The sequence below is a fragment of the Culex quinquefasciatus genome, chromosome 3 (genome assembly GCF_015732765.1).
Source record: "Culex quinquefasciatus strain JHB chromosome 3, VPISU_Cqui_1.0_pri_paternal, whole genome shotgun sequence".
NCBI lineage: Eukaryota > Metazoa > Arthropoda > Insecta > Diptera > Culicidae > Culex > Culex quinquefasciatus.
Window position 1 is genome coordinate 123,421,132 of NC_051863.1, and position 16,970 is coordinate 123,438,101.

Sequence of the window (16,970 nt, forward strand, 5' to 3'; positions counted from 1 at the left end):
ATTGCCACTCGAGTTTAGTCTATGCGTGGCACGGGAGTTGAACGGTTTTACGGAACGGAAGCCTTCGAGTCGTTGGAGGGTGAAATTTACTCCTTTTTTGAGTGGAACAGAAGTCTTTTTTTTATAGACAATAAGTCTACTGGCTGTGATAATCGGCAGAGATTGAGAATGTGATATCGGGAAAGTGGCAGTTTAAATAATACAGTGAGATATACCAGAATGCAAAAGTTTAATCTTATCGGGCAGACCCGGATGTGGCGAACCAGACGAAAATGGATGGTTGTGATTGGATTATTGTTGTTTGCTGTGGATTATACATGCGCGCAAGGTGAGTTTATGTATAATGAGCCGAGCTTGTCCAGCTTTCATTCAGCGCTACACATCCTGAAATTCTTAAGGTGTATTCACATTATACCGTATCCGCAGCCGCAGCCGCATCCGCACAAAATTTGACAGTACGGACGCACAGTGCGGACGCGATTTCTCCAATGCATTTCAAATGTTCCTATTCACACTGTTCCGCATCCGTATACGGATCCGTACTGCGGATACGGATGCGGAACAGTGTGAATGGCTGCATATGAAATGCATTGGAGAAATCGCGTCCACACTGTGCGTCCGTACTGTCAAATTTTGTGCGGATGCGGCTGCGGCTGCGGATGCGGTATAATGTGAATACACCTTTATCCGTGTTTTTTTTCACAATGGCACCACGAATCGTTTTTTTTTAATTTATCGTAAATGAGCAATTTTTCCAAGAGTGGACTGATTTTTAAGCATTTTTTTTTGTATTTTTTGACTTGGATGAAACTTTGTGTGTACCTTTTCTACGACCAAACACATTTTGCATCATGAGTTCTTCCATACAAGTTTCCTGACAACTTCAACAGCTGTCTGTACAAGGCTATTCAAATACAGAGCGGATTTGCTAACTCGAATGGAACTGCATTCGAATGAACGAATCCAAATTCGCTAATTGTATCGAATGACAGCTGTAAAAAGCTTGAAACCACGTGTTCGGAAATTATCAAATAATGGTGTTTAAACGTCAACATCAGTTTGAAAACTGGTTTAGCCGGTTGAGTGCTTTTTAAACGCTCAACCAAACCACAATGAGTGCTTTTTAATTCAAATACGTTTGAATTAGCGAGCTTTCGAATCATTCGGCATTCGAAGTAGCAAAATTCGAAAGAACGAATACGCTCTGTTCTCAAAAATCTTTATCTTGGATTATTGATCAATTTGATGTCTTCGGCAAAGCTGTAAATATTATTTAGGACTACTCAGAAATAATATTTTAACTCTCAAAAAAATTTCCTTTTTAAATCCGACTTTTCACAGAAGAAAAAAAATGCGCAGAATATTTTTTTATACTTTTTTTTTTGGATATGTTTGTCAAATTTTGAGCTATGGCACAAGTTCCATTTTTTCGAATAAATCATAGTTTTTAAAAAATGTGAAAACAACTAAAACTTCTTTTCGACTTAAATGTAAAATCGAATTTGCAATCACAAGGCACTTCACTTAATTTGATTTGATGAGCCGTTTTTTAGTTAAAACCAACTTAAAATGTTTTCAGAGATAATCAAGCTTTATCATTTTTTCAACAAATTAAAAAAAATGGTTTTAACAAGAAAATGACTATGATTTGTGTGTGGTTTTATGTGATGTACTTTTTGATTTAATAATTCAAAAGTCGAATTGAAAAAATAAAACAAAAATTTCACTTCAAACAAACCAGATCCGAATCAAAAGTTCTCCGATTTGGCTCAAATTTGGCATGTAAATTCCTTAGCAAAAATAATGAGATCCATACTTTTATGATTGGCGATTAGGGTACTCCTTTCCAAAATGGAATGGTCAATATAATGGCATTTTTAACGATTTTCTCAAAAACAACATTATTCAAAAAATCATGCCTCCGGAACAGCTGAAACAATTTTAGCTCGCCATTTTTCAAAAGAAAATTCACATTTAATTAAAAACTAACCTAATCCACCTATGTGGTTGATGCCTTCCTCACTTTTTACCAAAAATGGGTAATATGAGTGGTTTGGACACACATTTCAGCTTTTTTTAGTTCCAGAAAAACCACAGATATAACTTATGTGGTTATAACTCGAGACAGGGTTGCCAGATCTTCAATGTTTTGGACTCATTGGAAAGGCCTCTCAATTACCTAACCAACGATGGGTCAGATGATGGTTTCGGACATAGTTTACATACATTTAGGTGAGATCCGGCTTCAAAAAAGTACATAAATATCACTTAAGTGGTCATAACTCGAGACATGGTCGCCAGATCTTCAATGTTTTGGACTCATTAGAAAGGCCTTTCAATTACCTAACCAACGATGGGTCGGATGATGGATCCGGACATCCACACTACGAAAAAAACGTGTAATTTTCGGTTAAATTAGATGCACATAACTGGAGCATCAAATTAGACGCAATGTTGTGTCTAATTAGACGTAAAGTTACACGACCCAAACAATCTCCGATATCGCGTAAAATTACATTAAACGTAATTTTGGCGGGACATTTTCGAATAGGAATCTCATTTTTCTTATTGGACGACAGTAAACGTGTTTCTGTATTCTCAAGTTGAAATGTTTTTATTGCACAATATTCATCACAATTAATTACACAACTTTCACTCGTTTTTCATTGTTTTTACCACAAAGATTTTTCACTGGAGTAGCGCCATAAACCCTCCGCCTAGGATTATTTCCACTAACAACCTTCCGACATACCATTTGTACCGTGTTGGCCACTCGCTCAAGGAAGCATCAAGGTGGCACAGATGGAACCGAACCGAGGATTGAACCGACGACATGGAGCCCTGCACTTGCACACTATGTTTCGGTTTATTCAGGAGCAATTCTTTTTGCGGCTTAAAACGTGTTTATCCTCGCGTATCATGATGTCCGTCCGCAACCTGAAAAGACCAAAAAATATTTGCTATCGGTTTCAGGTATATCAATTAAAGAATTATTAAACTCACCTCTATCAGAGAATTGACTGGTTTTCTCTAAAACGGTAGCAGGTTCCGGCCAGTAAACGAAAAAAAATAACGGAATCTGGATGAAAAATGCTATTCTCTGCGACGTCGAAGCTGGCTGACGGTTTGACGTTTAACAATTCTGACAATCGTGTAGCTGCTGACGTGCGTGAAATTGGGTTTCATTTGATGTAAAATTACATCAAATGTGATGCTCCAGTTATGTGCATCATATTTAGCGTAAAATCAGGTTATTCGAGATGCAATTTTAGGTTACGCACGATGTAAATGAAAACCAGTGAGAATTTTATCGATTTACGCCAAAATAAACCTAAATTTACATCGAAAATATGATTACATGTTGTTATCATCGGTTTAATAAAGAATTACGTCTAATGTAATATTAATTTTTTTTTAGTGTGTCGTTTACGTGCATATAATTGAGATCCAGATATTTGCGAAAACACGTTTTTATACATAACTTTTGAACTACTTATAGAAACTTCAAACAATTCAATAGCGATGTATGGGACCTTAAACCAAGTCGAATGAAACTGGTTCGATCAAAATCGGTTCAGCCAGTGCTGAGAAAACTCAGTGAGAATTTTGGTCACATACATACATACACACACACACATACACAGACACATACACACACACATACACACATACACACACACATACACACAGACATTTGTTCAGTTTTCGATTCTGAGTCGATATGTATACATGAAGGTGGGTCTAGGAGCTTTTAATAAAAAGTTCATTTTCAGAGCAGAGCAGTTCTCTACGGAATCGGTATTTTTTCTTTAATTTTAATTTTTGTACTTTTTAATCCGGCTGAAACTGTTTTGGTGCCTTCGGTATGCCCAAAGAAGCCATTTTGCATCATTAGTTTGTCCATATAGTATTCCATACAAATTTGGCAGCTGTTCATACAAAAATGATATGTGAAAATTCAAAAATCTGTATCTTTTGAAGGAATTTTTTGATCGAGTTGGTGTCTTCGACAAAATTGTAGGTGGACTACACTGCAAAAATGCTACACGGTAACAAAAATTTTGGTGATTTTTTATTTAACTTTTTGTCACTAAAACTTGATTTGCAAAAAAAACACTATTTTTATTTTTTAATTTTTTGATATGTTTTAGAGGACATAAAATGCCAACTTTTCAGAAATTTCCAGAATGGGCAAAAAATCTTTGACCGAGTTATGATTTTTTGAATCAATACTGATTTTTCAAAAAAATCGAAATATAGGTCGCAAAAATTTTTCAACTTCATTTTTCGATGTAAAATCGAATTTGCAATCAAAAGTACTTTAGTGAATTTTTGATAAAGTGCACCGTTTTCAAGTTATAGCCATTTTTAGGTTACTTTTTTGAAAATTGTCGCAGTTTTTCATTTTTTATAATTAGTGCCCATGTTTGCCCACCTTTGAAAAAAATATTTCTGAAAAGCTGAGAAAATTCTCTATATTTTGCTTTTTTGCACTTTGTTGATGCGACCCATAGTTGCTGAGATATTGCTATGCAAAGGCTAAAAAACAGGAAAATTGATGTTTTCTAAGTCTCACCCAAACAACCCAACATTTTCTAATGTCGATATCTCAGCAACTATAGGTCCGATTTACAATGTTACAACATGAAACATTCGTGAAATTTTCGGATCTTTTCGAAAAAAATATTTTCAAAAATTTAAAATCAAGACTAACATTTCAAATGGGCGTTATATTGAATGTTTGGCCCGTTTACAATGTTAGTCTTGATTTTAATTTTTTTTTTCGAATAGATCGGAAAATTTCACGAATGTTTCAAGTTTTAACATTGTAAATCGGACCTATAGTTGCTGAGATATCGACATTAGAAAATGGTGGGTTGTTTGGGTGAGACTTAGAAAACATCAATTTTCCTGTTTTTTAGCCTTTGCATAGCAATATCTCAGCAACTGTGGGTCGCATCAACAAAGTTCAATAAAGCAAAATATAGAGAATTTTCTCAGCTTTTCAAAAATATTTTTATCAACGGTGGGCAAACATGGGCAGTAATTTTAAAAAATGAAAAACTGCGACTATTTTCAAAAAAGTTACCTAAAAATGGCTATAACTTGAAAACGGTGCACTTTATCAAAAATTCACTAAAGTACTTTTTGCGACCGATATTTCAATTTTTTGAAAAAATCAGTATTGATTCAAAAAATCATAACTCGATCAAAGATTTTTTGCCCATTCTGGAAATTTCTGAAAAGTTGTCATTTTATATCCTCTAAAACATATCAAAAAATAAAAAAAATTAAAAATAGTGTTTTTTTGCAAATCAAGTTTTAGTGACAAAAAGTTAAATAAAAAATCACCAAAATTTGTTTTACCTTGTATCATTTTTTTTTCAGTGTAGTCCATATCCATACCTACAACTTTGTCGAAGACACCAACTCGATAAAAAAATTCCTTCAAAAGATACAGATTTTTGAATTTTTACATATCATTTTTGTATGGACAGCTGCCAAATTTGTATGGAAAATTATATGAACAAACTAATGATGCAAATTGGCTTTTTTGGGCATACCGAAGGCACCAAAAAAGTTTCAGCCGGATTAAAAAATACAAAAAAAATTCGAATGACCGAAAACTCAGAGAATTGCTCAGCAGGATTATAGCCTTACCTCAGTGAGGAAGGCAAAATACTAAGACATTTCAAAAACATAGTCGAGTACAATTTTTAGAACTAATAACAACTTTGTTTGCTGACAGTTTCAAGCTATCGCAGTTTTAGTGAAATTAAATGATTTTTCGTATGGGACTAACTATTTTGGCCAAGGAACTCTAATGTCATATTTGAGCCCAATCGGATCACCGTTGATTTGGATCCTGCCTGTTTGACGTGGAATGGCTCAAAATAAGTATTTTTTCAGAGTTTAACTTTATTCTGAGAAGACTTAAGCAATATCTAAAACTTTGTCGAAGCTGGTGTTCAGCAGAAAATCAGTTCGCAAGATACAGGTTTTTGATTTTTTTCAATAGCCTTTTTGTAAGTGCGGCAACTGGCCAAAGGTATCTTAGGTGAGTGCATAATTGGCAAAGGGAGCGCGTGGTCGTAAAAAATATTCGAGTGAAAAGTGATTTTTTGTGATTTTCAAAGCCCTTCCTATATCATTGTTGATCGGAAGGCACGGCGTCGGGTGGATTGTGTTTAAATTTATCGATTAAGGTTTTATTTTTTTGCGGTGAAAAAGCCATTTCTATATAATGATTGAAAGACGCACTGACAATTTGGATCGTTGAGTTAATAGTGGAGCAAAATAACTGTGTGTGAGTGAGTTTGTGTGTTAACCAGAAAGACCTTCCCATAGCATCGTTGTTCGGAAGGCTCGCCGACGGGTCTGTTATGAAAGTCCTCCCTATAGCGTCGTAGCTCGGGAGTGAACGGATGGTTGGCTCCCACTGATCATTTTTGATTTATTGTTTAACTTCAGCTGATCTGTCAATAACGGAGTAGCAGCTCATTGGCAGTCAACCATGCTCATGCTCATGCTCATGTTCATGCTCAACTGGCCAAAGGTATGTTAGGTTAGAACGCGTTTGACACGCGTACCGACCACTGTAAACTTTGTTTATTATAACTCCGAACTGCGGCAACCAAATTGTTTTAGTAAATTTTTGAGGTTAGGTTGAATATTGTTTGCAAAAAATTAAAATGACTAATAATTTTTAGATGTTTTTCAGCTTGGATATTTTAATAATATTTCTAAAGCGATCGATTGTTTGCGAAGCATTGATTTTATATTCTTTCAATATTTGAATTCAAAAATTGTGACATAAATTCCTTCTTCCAAATACTTCATCACACCAAAAACCAATTTATTGACACAAAACAAGCAATTTTCGCGCAAAAACTCTCCAGTGACCATTCTCGATTAGATTCTTATCGTGCACCAGCCCGCTTGACGGGAAACAGTCATCGAGTGAGTTGTTCACTGGTCAACGAGTGGTGTTCTTTGCAGCACTTGAAAGAAAATGCGGCCGCCGTCCGGATTTCTTCCTTATCTTCGGAGCCCACAAAACAATTCGAATGGCGCTGTTCATTGAATCAATTTGATACGATGATGGGAAGCAGGGGTGCAATCAGATAAATTAAAATTTTGAGTCATGCTTTGCACAGTGGAAAAGACTGTTGAACAAATTAAATTAAAAATGGAATATTAAAGTAGAATAGTATGACGAAATTCTTACTTTAAAATGATATAGCTTTTCAAGCAAATTATTTAAAAAAAATCAAATATCTCTATTTCTACCATCTAACAAAGTTCATTACTCTTCCAGATTGCTACTCCGAAACCTTTGACTTTAGCCGCGCAACTGTGGTCCATGTGGGGGGAATTTCCGTTCTGGACATCGCCAAGGAAATCGCCTCCCACGAAGTGCAAAACGTCGAAAGTGTCCAGGTGACGGCCCTCGATGGCGCCGTCCTGTACATTTCGGCCACTTACGACGGCGGCAAGCTGACCATCAGCACAACCGAATCGTTCCGGGATTACGCCACCAAAGAGACCAGCCAGACGTTGCTCAGCCAGTTTGCGTTCGTCTGTACGACTGGATCGCGAAACATCCGGTACCAGGTCCCTCTCAGGGAGGAGAACCTATACGCACCGACTTTCAGTCTTCCAGAGTACGAGATTGTGCTTCCGCTTCCGTTGCCGAGGGCGTTCGATCTGATGCAGTACATCGATGAGGTAATGAGACTTGAATTGGAAGTTTACTTTAACTGACTATTGATCTAATTTTAGGGAAAGGGTGTCGTTGCTCACGACTACGATTTGACGAAGAATAAGATCACGTTTGCACTAGCAGCAAACGAGTTCTTTGAGGTGGAATCAGTCGCGTCAGCGTCGCAGAAAGAGTACATAGCCAGGTTGAGGACAAAGGCTACCTTAACAAGGATCGAGGAGGGATTGACCATTGATATCACTGGAACGGTAAGATGTTCTGTGATTGATCACGTAGAGGTCTGGGATTGGACCAGAGTAAATCTTTAACGGTTTCGGCCACATCTCAGAATCTTTGACTGTTAACATCTTTCATTAACTCAAGTGTCTCCCTCCCAGGACGAAGGCGACCCTCCCAAATCCGGCAATGCCCAGCTGAAGTTCTCCGGCGATCCCACAGTGATCTACATCGAACCTCCCCAGTTTCAGGACACCCTGTACAAGGCAACCTACAAACGTGGCGAGCAGTTCGCTCCCATCGAGCTCGCCCTAAAGGCGAACACTTTCGACAACTCCGTCACATTCCAGCTGAGCGGCGAAGATGCGCAATGGTTCGCGGTCACACCAAAGGACGACCGCAGCGGTGCCTCCCTAGCGCTCCGTTCTGATGTGGTGATTCCGGAGTCGAAGCAGTTCGCTAGCGCGATCGTGATCGCAACGAGGACGGATGCCGACACGGATGGTCGGACTGCTGTGGTGGTGGAGATCGAACCGGAAGTTAAGCTGGTTCCGGGTTTTGAGAAAACGGTTTACGGAGGAGAGGTTGGTCCGGGTTATGTGGTTACGCTGCCGACGGCGATCAAACTGGAGGCGGAGAGTGTAGTTGGAAAAGTAACGCTAGCGCTGAGTGGCGATGATGCACGGTACTTTACGGCAACATCCGGAGACAACGGGATTCACTTGGGCGTAACGGTGGCTCTGACAGAAGAAGTGTTGAAGGAAAGGCTCTACTTCCACTTTGTGATTGAAGCTAGGAACGCTGGGGTTGAACAAGCAGGACTTGCTTACGTGGTATTGGACGTGGTGAAGGATGATGAGGTTGTTCCAAGATTCTTACAATTTTACTACGAGGGAGCTGTGACAGAGGAGGGAGTCCTGGATGCTCTAGTCGTTCCAATTCCTGAATCTCTGCAAGGATCCACCATTACTTACGGTGGGGACACAGGCCAGTTCACGATATCCAAGGAAGAAGACAGGATTACGTTCGCTCCGAAGGACATTACCGAGGAAACACTGGAAGGAAAATCGTACCTTCTAGTAAGGATTAGTGCAGCTATTGATCAAGTAATCGTGGCTGAAACTATAGTTGTCGTGAAGATCGTTCGACAAACAATTGTTACTCCAAAGTTTGCAAACAGTCTGCTTCAAGGGCAAATGAATGAGATGACGAACTCTTTGTCAGAAATAAAAGTGACTGTAACCGCAGATACCTTCAAAGACGAAACTGATTTAAAATTGGTTGACACCAACGACCTATTCGAACTCAAAGCAACCGCTAACGCCAACGAGTTCACAGTAGCTCTCAAAAATGGTGTAGCCATCCCGTACCAATCGCACTTCTCCCTCATCGTAGAAGCCACCAATCCAAAGTCCCCAACAGCTCACTGCTTCATCCTGGTCGAGGTCAACCGCATTCCAACGCCCCAGTTTGAGCAACTCCTTTACGAAGGCCTCATTGACAGCAGCAACGTGCTGCAAGAGCTGAAGCTCAAGCTGACGCCGGAAACCTACGACGATTCGATCGCCGTCACACTGGTAGACAACGACGCTGAATTCTTCAAAATCACGAAACTCCCTTCAAACGAGCTGCAGATCACCCTTGCGAATCCCGACGGGGACGTCGCAAACCGGAACAACCTGCGCTTTAGCGTGCGCGCCACCAGAGGAAACTTGGTAGCAACCGTTCCGGTGGTTGTGTTTATCCAGAAAGCGGAAGTCAAGCTGCCCAAATTTGAGAAACCGCTGTACAAATCAACAATCGGAACGAACCTTGGGCTGGTACCGTTTGAAGCGATTCGACTGGTAGCGGGCACGGAAGCGGAAGGGTTGGAGGTGCTGATTCACTTGAACAACTCGGATCTGTTTGAGGTTGAGCTGGTTGGACTTGAGCTGACTGTGACTTTGAAGGAGGCTTTGCTCCCGGCTGATATCGAAGGGTTCGAAAGGTTTGAGTTAGTTCTGGAAGTTGAGAACCCGGGCGTTGGATCTGGATATGCCACGATCGTGGTCGATATCGAGCGTGAAGTGACCGTTGTTCCGGAGTTTACGCAGGCTTCATACGGAGGAACGATCAATGAAGGTTCGAAGGACATCATTTTCGGTGAGACTGTTGCGTTGAAGGTTGGTACAGCAACGGCTGCAGTTCTTTACACTGTAGCTGGAGAGGATGCTGCTTTAGTTGAACATCAAGTGCAGGAAGATGGCAGTCTAAAATTTGCTTTGAAGGACGCTGTCACCATCGATCAACTCAAGGACAAATCACAGATCAACTTCGTAGTGCAAGCAATGAATCCGGGAAGTCCAACAACATCCGCAGCTTTAGTTGTCCACATAATCCGCCCTGTTCAGATCGTATTCACGAAGACCTCTTTCACTGGAATTCTTAAGGAAGGTATCGCTACAGCAGACTTCTCAGCTGACTCCATTGAATTCATCCAAAACACCTTACTGGACGGAGCTACCGTTTCTTTAACTGGCACCAACTCCAACCTACTCGAAGTATCCCTATCGGCCGAAAAGGTCATCCAGATCTCCATTCGAACCACTACCAACTGGAACCAGATCCGATTCCTCCCATACCTAACCTTTTCACTGCAAGCAACCAATCACGCAGCGCTCACCTCATCCTGCACGATAATTTTGAACGTCGAAAATCTGGACATCCCAACCCCACGCTTCACGAAAGCCTTCTACCGCGGATCACTCCAACCGAACCGCGACGTTACGTTCGCCGCAACCGACGTGATCACTCTGCAGCCGGACACGATCACCGCAACGCTAGCCTTCCGCGTGGTCGAAAACGATCACGACCTGTTCCAGATAACCCGCGAGGAGGACAAATTCAAGGCCACTCTCAAGGAATCGGTGACCGGGGAAGCGATCGAGGGTCGCGATCTGTTCAGCTTCCTGATCGAGGCGAACAACGAGTTCGGGGCGGCGGACTCGGCGACGGTGCTGGTCAGTGCGCACGTTGAACAGATCATAACGCCGATGTTTGGGGAAGCGATTTACAGCGGTTCGATCGAGGAAGGCTCGACCGAGGTGCAGATCGGAGATGTTACTTTTGTGGCGGGAACCGCCGGGGAGAACACTGCGGTTGGCGCCGATCAGGGCGATTCTGGGTGGTTTGATGTGGCGATTGAGCAATCGAAGGTTGTTATTGGCACAAGGGGTGGAGTTAGCATCCCTTGGGATTCTATTGAGGATCGAGAATTTTTCAAGTTCCGGATACAGGCAACGAATCCCGGAAGTGATCCGGCGACTGCATTCGTGGTTTTGGATATCGTACGAATCGTGGTTGTTGCTCCCAAGTTTACGAGCTCCAACTTCCAGGGAAGTTTGGAGGTGGGATCAACTGAGGTAAAGTTTCCGACAGGAGGACTGATCGAGTTTGAAACAGGTAGTCTACTTCCTGGGTTTACGTTGACCTTGGTGGATAATGACCATGGGATGTTTGAGGCGAAAGTTAACGGGAATGAAGTGGAGATCGCACTGAAGGAAGAAGTTACGGGAGATGACCTGAAGGACAAGAGCTATCTTCGCTTCAGTGTAGCAGTATCGAATCCTGGAAGTTCTATTGTGAAAGCGGATGTAGTCGTGAATTTAAAACGGGATCCAGAGGTAACGCCTTTGTTCGAGAAGCTCAATTACAACGGAGCCATCGGAATTGATCTTCGGCTGAGTTTGGAGGAACCAATACGCGTTACAGATGTTACCTATTCAGTAGACGTTGTGATTGAAGTGATCGAGTCCAGCAGTAACCTACTTCGCATCACACAGAACAAGCGAGAAGTTAGTGTCGAACTGGCTAAGGAAATCACTAGCGAAGATCTGCAGGGATTACGTAGTCTTCATTTAACTATACAAGCAAAGAGTACGAATCAACTTGGTAGCGTTTGTTTCCTGCTGGTTTCACTACCAGACGACGGAACGTGCATTGATCCAAAACCTCCGATCGTCGATTGCACAGATTGTCGTGACTGCTCAACAGGACAGCCGCAGAATGATGTCCCCGTATTCCCGTATGGGAACTATCGGTTCTTCCTGAAATCCGATCAAACTGGAATGGTTGGAGTGGTCAAGGCTTCAACAGGGGATCCATCGATCGTTTTGAAGCATCAATCAAACATTGAAGATGGTATGACATGTCGTACAACCTCGTTATACGATACTAACTAATGTATTTTCAGCTTACCTCAAAGAACGGTTATCCTTCTCCACCGACGGAATTTTGAGAATAGAACAGCCCCTCTACCCCATCAACTACCAATTTCAAGTCACGGCCTTAAACTCACAAGCTGGAAAGCAGTCAACGGTTGACGTCCTGCTAGACGTAACCCAAGATTTTGAATGCCCGGCCGAACCAGGATCACCAAAAACCCCAACCGTAGAACGTTCCCTAGTCATCCAGTCCCTACAGGAAGAATCCCCCCATCCAAACATCTTCCCCTCGCAGCTCGGCGAGTGCGAGTACGAGTTGATCAGTGAGAGCCCGCTGCTGCAAGACCAGGGTTACTTCTCGATCGATCCCACAACGCACTGGTTGACGGCTCGGGCGTTCGACCGCGAAAATATCGCGCTTTTTGGAGACATGCTTGTGCCGCAATTCCAGCTACGACTGCGACTCGCTTGCCCGGATCAAGTGACTCGCTCGCGGCGGTCTCTGATCGAGACCGGTGATCTGAACTACGCACGGGACGTGACCGTGCTGAACGTGATCGTGGAGGATGTTAATGATAACAGTCCTGGGTTTGTGTATCCTTCGGTTCAGGGACTGCACTTTGGATTCCCGGCTCCGGCGATTGCTGCCGGAATGCTGCTTCCGGAGTTGATCACGGTCGTGGCTACGGACGTTGATGAGGGGTTGAACGCCAAGGTTAGGTTCAGTGTTGGCGAGAATGAGGACTTTGGTATTGATGCGGAGTCGGGACGAATCTACCCATTGAGGAATGCCATGAAGGCGAGCCCGATGGTGACGGTCGTTGTGCGAGCTACTGATCGCGATGGTGCTGATGATGGTAGAAGTTCTAGCATGGAGATTGGCGTCCATAGATTGGAAGAGGACAACATGGTTATGCTGAGCATAGCGGGAGGAGCGGATGAAGCGGGGTTGCTGAATCAGATCAATAATAACGCTGATAGGATTCGAATTCAAACTCTGGTTCAGGCTATAGTTCCCTCGTATGATACACAACAAGATTCGAAGGCTAGAGCGTCTACAGATGACTCTGTTCGTCGTCTAGTCGTGTACGCGCTCAACAGAAACAACGAGCTTCAAGACTCGGATACCATTCAACGGTAGGTTGATACCTCCTTGAACCCACTGACCTACAACATCTCTTTTCTTTTAGAATCATCCGATCTTCAACGTTGCCAGTTGATGTCACCACAGATACCTTCAGCAACGGATGCATAGGATCCCAAAACGCTCACTGTAGTGAGGAATCAACCATGGTGGGACTTATAGTAGCGGCCTCCATTCTTGGAGCACTGTTTTTGATCAGCGCCGGACTAGCCGTATTCCTGTACATCCGCTTCGTACGACCGCTGAACACCACTTCGGCGAACCCCTCCGACGTAGTCCAGCTAGAGAATGACTTTGACATCTCCCCTCCACCATCTCCGCCAACGCTTGGCGCCAAGAAAATTGACGACAGTCCTCAGCAAGACCGAAAAATATCGATCCAGATTGCCGGGATCACCGATCAAGGTAAACCTCAAGCAATCTCCCACCAAATCTCGCAATCATAACCAACTCCCTTCCAGAATCCGAAGACTCCCGCTTCTCAACGGGCCGGCTAGCGGACTCGCTGAACGCCAAGCTGGACAGCGTGGACGAGTACGGATCCGTCTCCTCGAGGGTAACGCTCGAGGAGCCTCCATCGACGGAGTCCCGAAACGTCAAGTTCAACGAGCTAGTCGAGCGAATAGAGGTCGTGGAGCATCACCCCGTCGCAGACAACGATTCGAGCTACAACGAACGATTTTGAAGGGGTTTGGGATGAGGAGAATATTTATTTATGCACAGTTGGTAGTTGTACAGAGAATACACTTTTTATACACAAAAATAATTGTTAAAGCGTTTCAATCCTTTCCACTTCTTCGTTGAATCGGATGGACTTCCTTCGTTGAGGACTGGTGGAAACTTCCGGAACTGAATCTCGTCTATAGCTTTCCTCACTTTCGTCGATGATCATGAGATCGGAAAGATTCCGAACCAGACGATTGCGACGAGAAATGCTGTCCGATGAGTCTGAAAGCAAAAAATTTCTATAAGCATTAGCTAACACTCGATCATTACTTTTACATACAGTCTTCAGTTGCACCGGCAATTTCTCTCCTTTCCGTTGGTGGTGTTGAAAAGGTCCCTAGCACCGGATTATCGACAAGAATCTCCTCAGACTTGAGGCTGGGTTCGGTTTGAAGGGATTCGGCAGTCACAGAATATTGTCGCAGCTTGAAGTAAAAGTATGCTACCATTGCCAAAGCGGCGACGAAGAGCACGATGAACACCGACATGACCACAATGTACGGGTAGACCGAGCAAGCACTTTCCGGGTAGAAATCGCAATTGAGGAGTTCGCTTAGCGTCTTTACGTAGAGCATCGATGTTTCTCCCAAAGCACTGATGAAGTCTCCGGTGGAGATCAATTCTCCAGCGCTGTTGAAGGCCACAGCTGCAACCGTAATGGCCACTTCCAACGGTTGAGCCTCGTAGAATTCACCACCAACGATCGCGTTATCAAAAATGACAATTCTAAACCCACTTTTCGCTTCCAACATCTGAACAAACTCTCCCAGAGTCTCCCACGTAACATGCAGAGGTTGCAAAACTATGATCTGATACATCATGGCTTGCACCACTCGAATCATCATCCGGGAAACGTTCCCATCCGCGTCACCATCGCGATCGGTAGCATGGATCGTCAAAATCACCGGATTTCTGTCCTCGAAGCAATTCCCCGTGGGGTAGATGACGCCGCTTTTGGGGTGGATGTCGAAGCACTCGTCCGAGTCCAGCCGAAATCGAATCTCGGCGTTCAAGCCGGCATCCAGGTCGGTTGCAGACACGCGCATCAAACTGTTGATCATCAGCCGTTCGGCAATCGTGGGATCTGGGAAGGCAAACACTCGATCGCGGTTCTTGGGATGCTGGAACACCGGTGCATTGTCGTTGATGTCATCCACTAGAATCCGGAGGTGGGTGATGTCTGTGGCGTAGGGAATGTTCTCTAGGCTGTAGTTTTTAGAGACATTAGGAGAATCATTTGCACAATTCAGTTGAAGAACTACGTGGAACTGAGGTTCCTCCACGTCTGCAAAGAGATCAGGATCTTCGCGATCAAACTTGGACGATACTACCCATCCGGTGGTCTCATCCACGCTGAAGATACTCTCGGATTTGTTTGGAACCTGGGAAACAACCTCATAGGAGCAATCCCTAACCTTTGCAGGGAATACCTCTTCATGAGTTCGCCTTTCTTCCAAATGCAAAGTACTCAAAACCTGCTCAACTGTTGTTCCTAACTCATTCGGTTCTTTCAAGTCAACAAGAATGACACACTCTGCCGTTTGCAGTTCCGATCGTTTCGCTTGTACGACAACACTCAGAAAGTACTTCCCAGCCGGACGAGATTCCTTCTCCAAACGTACTGTTGCCGCAGTCTTATCTTCGACAACACTCAACGCAAAGTACTCGGCATCATCGCCGACCAGTTCGTACCGAACGTCCGCATGAGCCGTTCCCGGTATAAGCTCAACCACAAAGGAATTCCCCAGCTCAGGGTTGTAGTCCTCGTGGAAGAATGTTCTCTTGAACGCTGGAGGATCGTTGTATTCTATCGTCAGATCAGGTTTGATCACTACCCTAGAACGTCCCGTTCTAGGAGGATCGCCTTGATCAGTTCCCTCCAACTCCAGTTCAATGTCACCGGGTAGCTTCAAAATCTGCTCCTTCAACTTCAGCACTGCCTTAAACTGCTTAGCACTACCCTCAACGGGAAGCGATTCAACCTGCAGGTAGTCATTTGGAGCCAACTTGAACTCAACCGTATTCCCGGACAGATCATAATCAGCCGCCCTTATCCCCTTGGAACCGTCGAGAAAGGGAGTCAAATCAAAGTTTTTCGGCAATGGCAGCGGAACCGTAGCTTCGTACACGTCAAACGAGAACTCCGGTGTGTACTTGTTGACCTCCAAAATGTCCTGGTAGTACGTTCCGGAAATGGTGCCCGAGTTGCAGTTAAACTGAATGACCATTGCAAACTTTAGTCCATGCTCGCGTTTTTCGTAGTCTTCGAACTGCTTCTTTACGGTGAACACGAGCTGGTCATTGTCCACGGTAACCTCCAAGTACTCGTTGGCGGTTGTGGCGGACTTGGTGTTTGTTACAGCGTATCTTCCCACCTCAACGCCCTCTTGCAAACCAAGCTCCAGCTTGGTGTCCAAGTTGGAGTGCGTTCTGAAGTTGTACGTTGGCGATTGACAGTCTAAAATTATGTTTATCTGAAAATTTAGTTTTTAAATTACACAATGATAAGAGATCAAACCTTGAGCTGAAGCTGCAGCAATCGCAATGAGTAAAACAAGTTGTTTGAGATAATTCATAGCTACGTAACATTCAACAAAATTGGTCAAACAAAACCTCTAAGTCGTATCGAATCTGACCGAATACTGAATGGAAAACAAATCGATTAGTGGAGAAAGTGTGCGCGATAAACAAAGATCACACTAAAACACTTGAGTCTTATCTTGGAGCATGTTACTTGGTACTTGACGTGTCATATCGCCGGCATGAATGGTTGCAGTATGTCGCAGTTTTTGAGGAAGCCAAACTAGTCAATTGCACAATAAAAGGGATAAATTGCGAAAAAATCACTTGTTTTGGATGGTTGGTTTAGTAAAAAATGATGTGGGCCAGAAATATTTTATTGTGATAATATTTTAGCTCAACTGAATAAGCTAAATCGACGGTAACATTTCAAAAGGCA

The 16,970-nt window shown here is 43.1% G+C and overlaps 2 protein-coding genes across 2 annotated transcripts; one reads left to right on the forward strand and one right to left on the reverse strand.

The window, feature by feature from the left end:
- LOC6037620 lies at positions 1 to 14,051 on the forward strand. Its single transcript, XM_038259880.1, has 7 exons — positions 1 to 328; positions 7,319 to 7,728; positions 7,783 to 7,971; positions 8,101 to 12,118; positions 12,171 to 13,278; positions 13,332 to 13,690; positions 13,747 to 14,051. The coding sequence occupies exons 1-7, from the start codon at positions 220 to 222 to the stop codon at positions 13,968 to 13,970; spliced, it is 6,417 nt and encodes a 2,138-aa protein (XP_038115808.1). The 5' UTR covers positions 1 to 219; the 3' UTR covers positions 13,971 to 14,051.
- On the reverse strand, positions 13,976 to 16,650 carry LOC119768775 (protocadherin Fat 3-like). Its single transcript, XM_038259881.1, has 3 exons — positions 16,530 to 16,650; positions 14,292 to 16,469; positions 13,976 to 14,233 (listed from the first exon to the last, which is right to left on the reverse strand). Exons 1-3 carry the CDS (start codon positions 16,585 to 16,587, stop codon positions 14,055 to 14,057), a joined length of 2,415 nt encoding a protein of 804 aa, XP_038115809.1. The 5' UTR covers positions 16,588 to 16,650; the 3' UTR covers positions 13,976 to 14,054.
- Between the last annotated feature and the right edge of the window lie 320 nt (positions 16,651 to 16,970).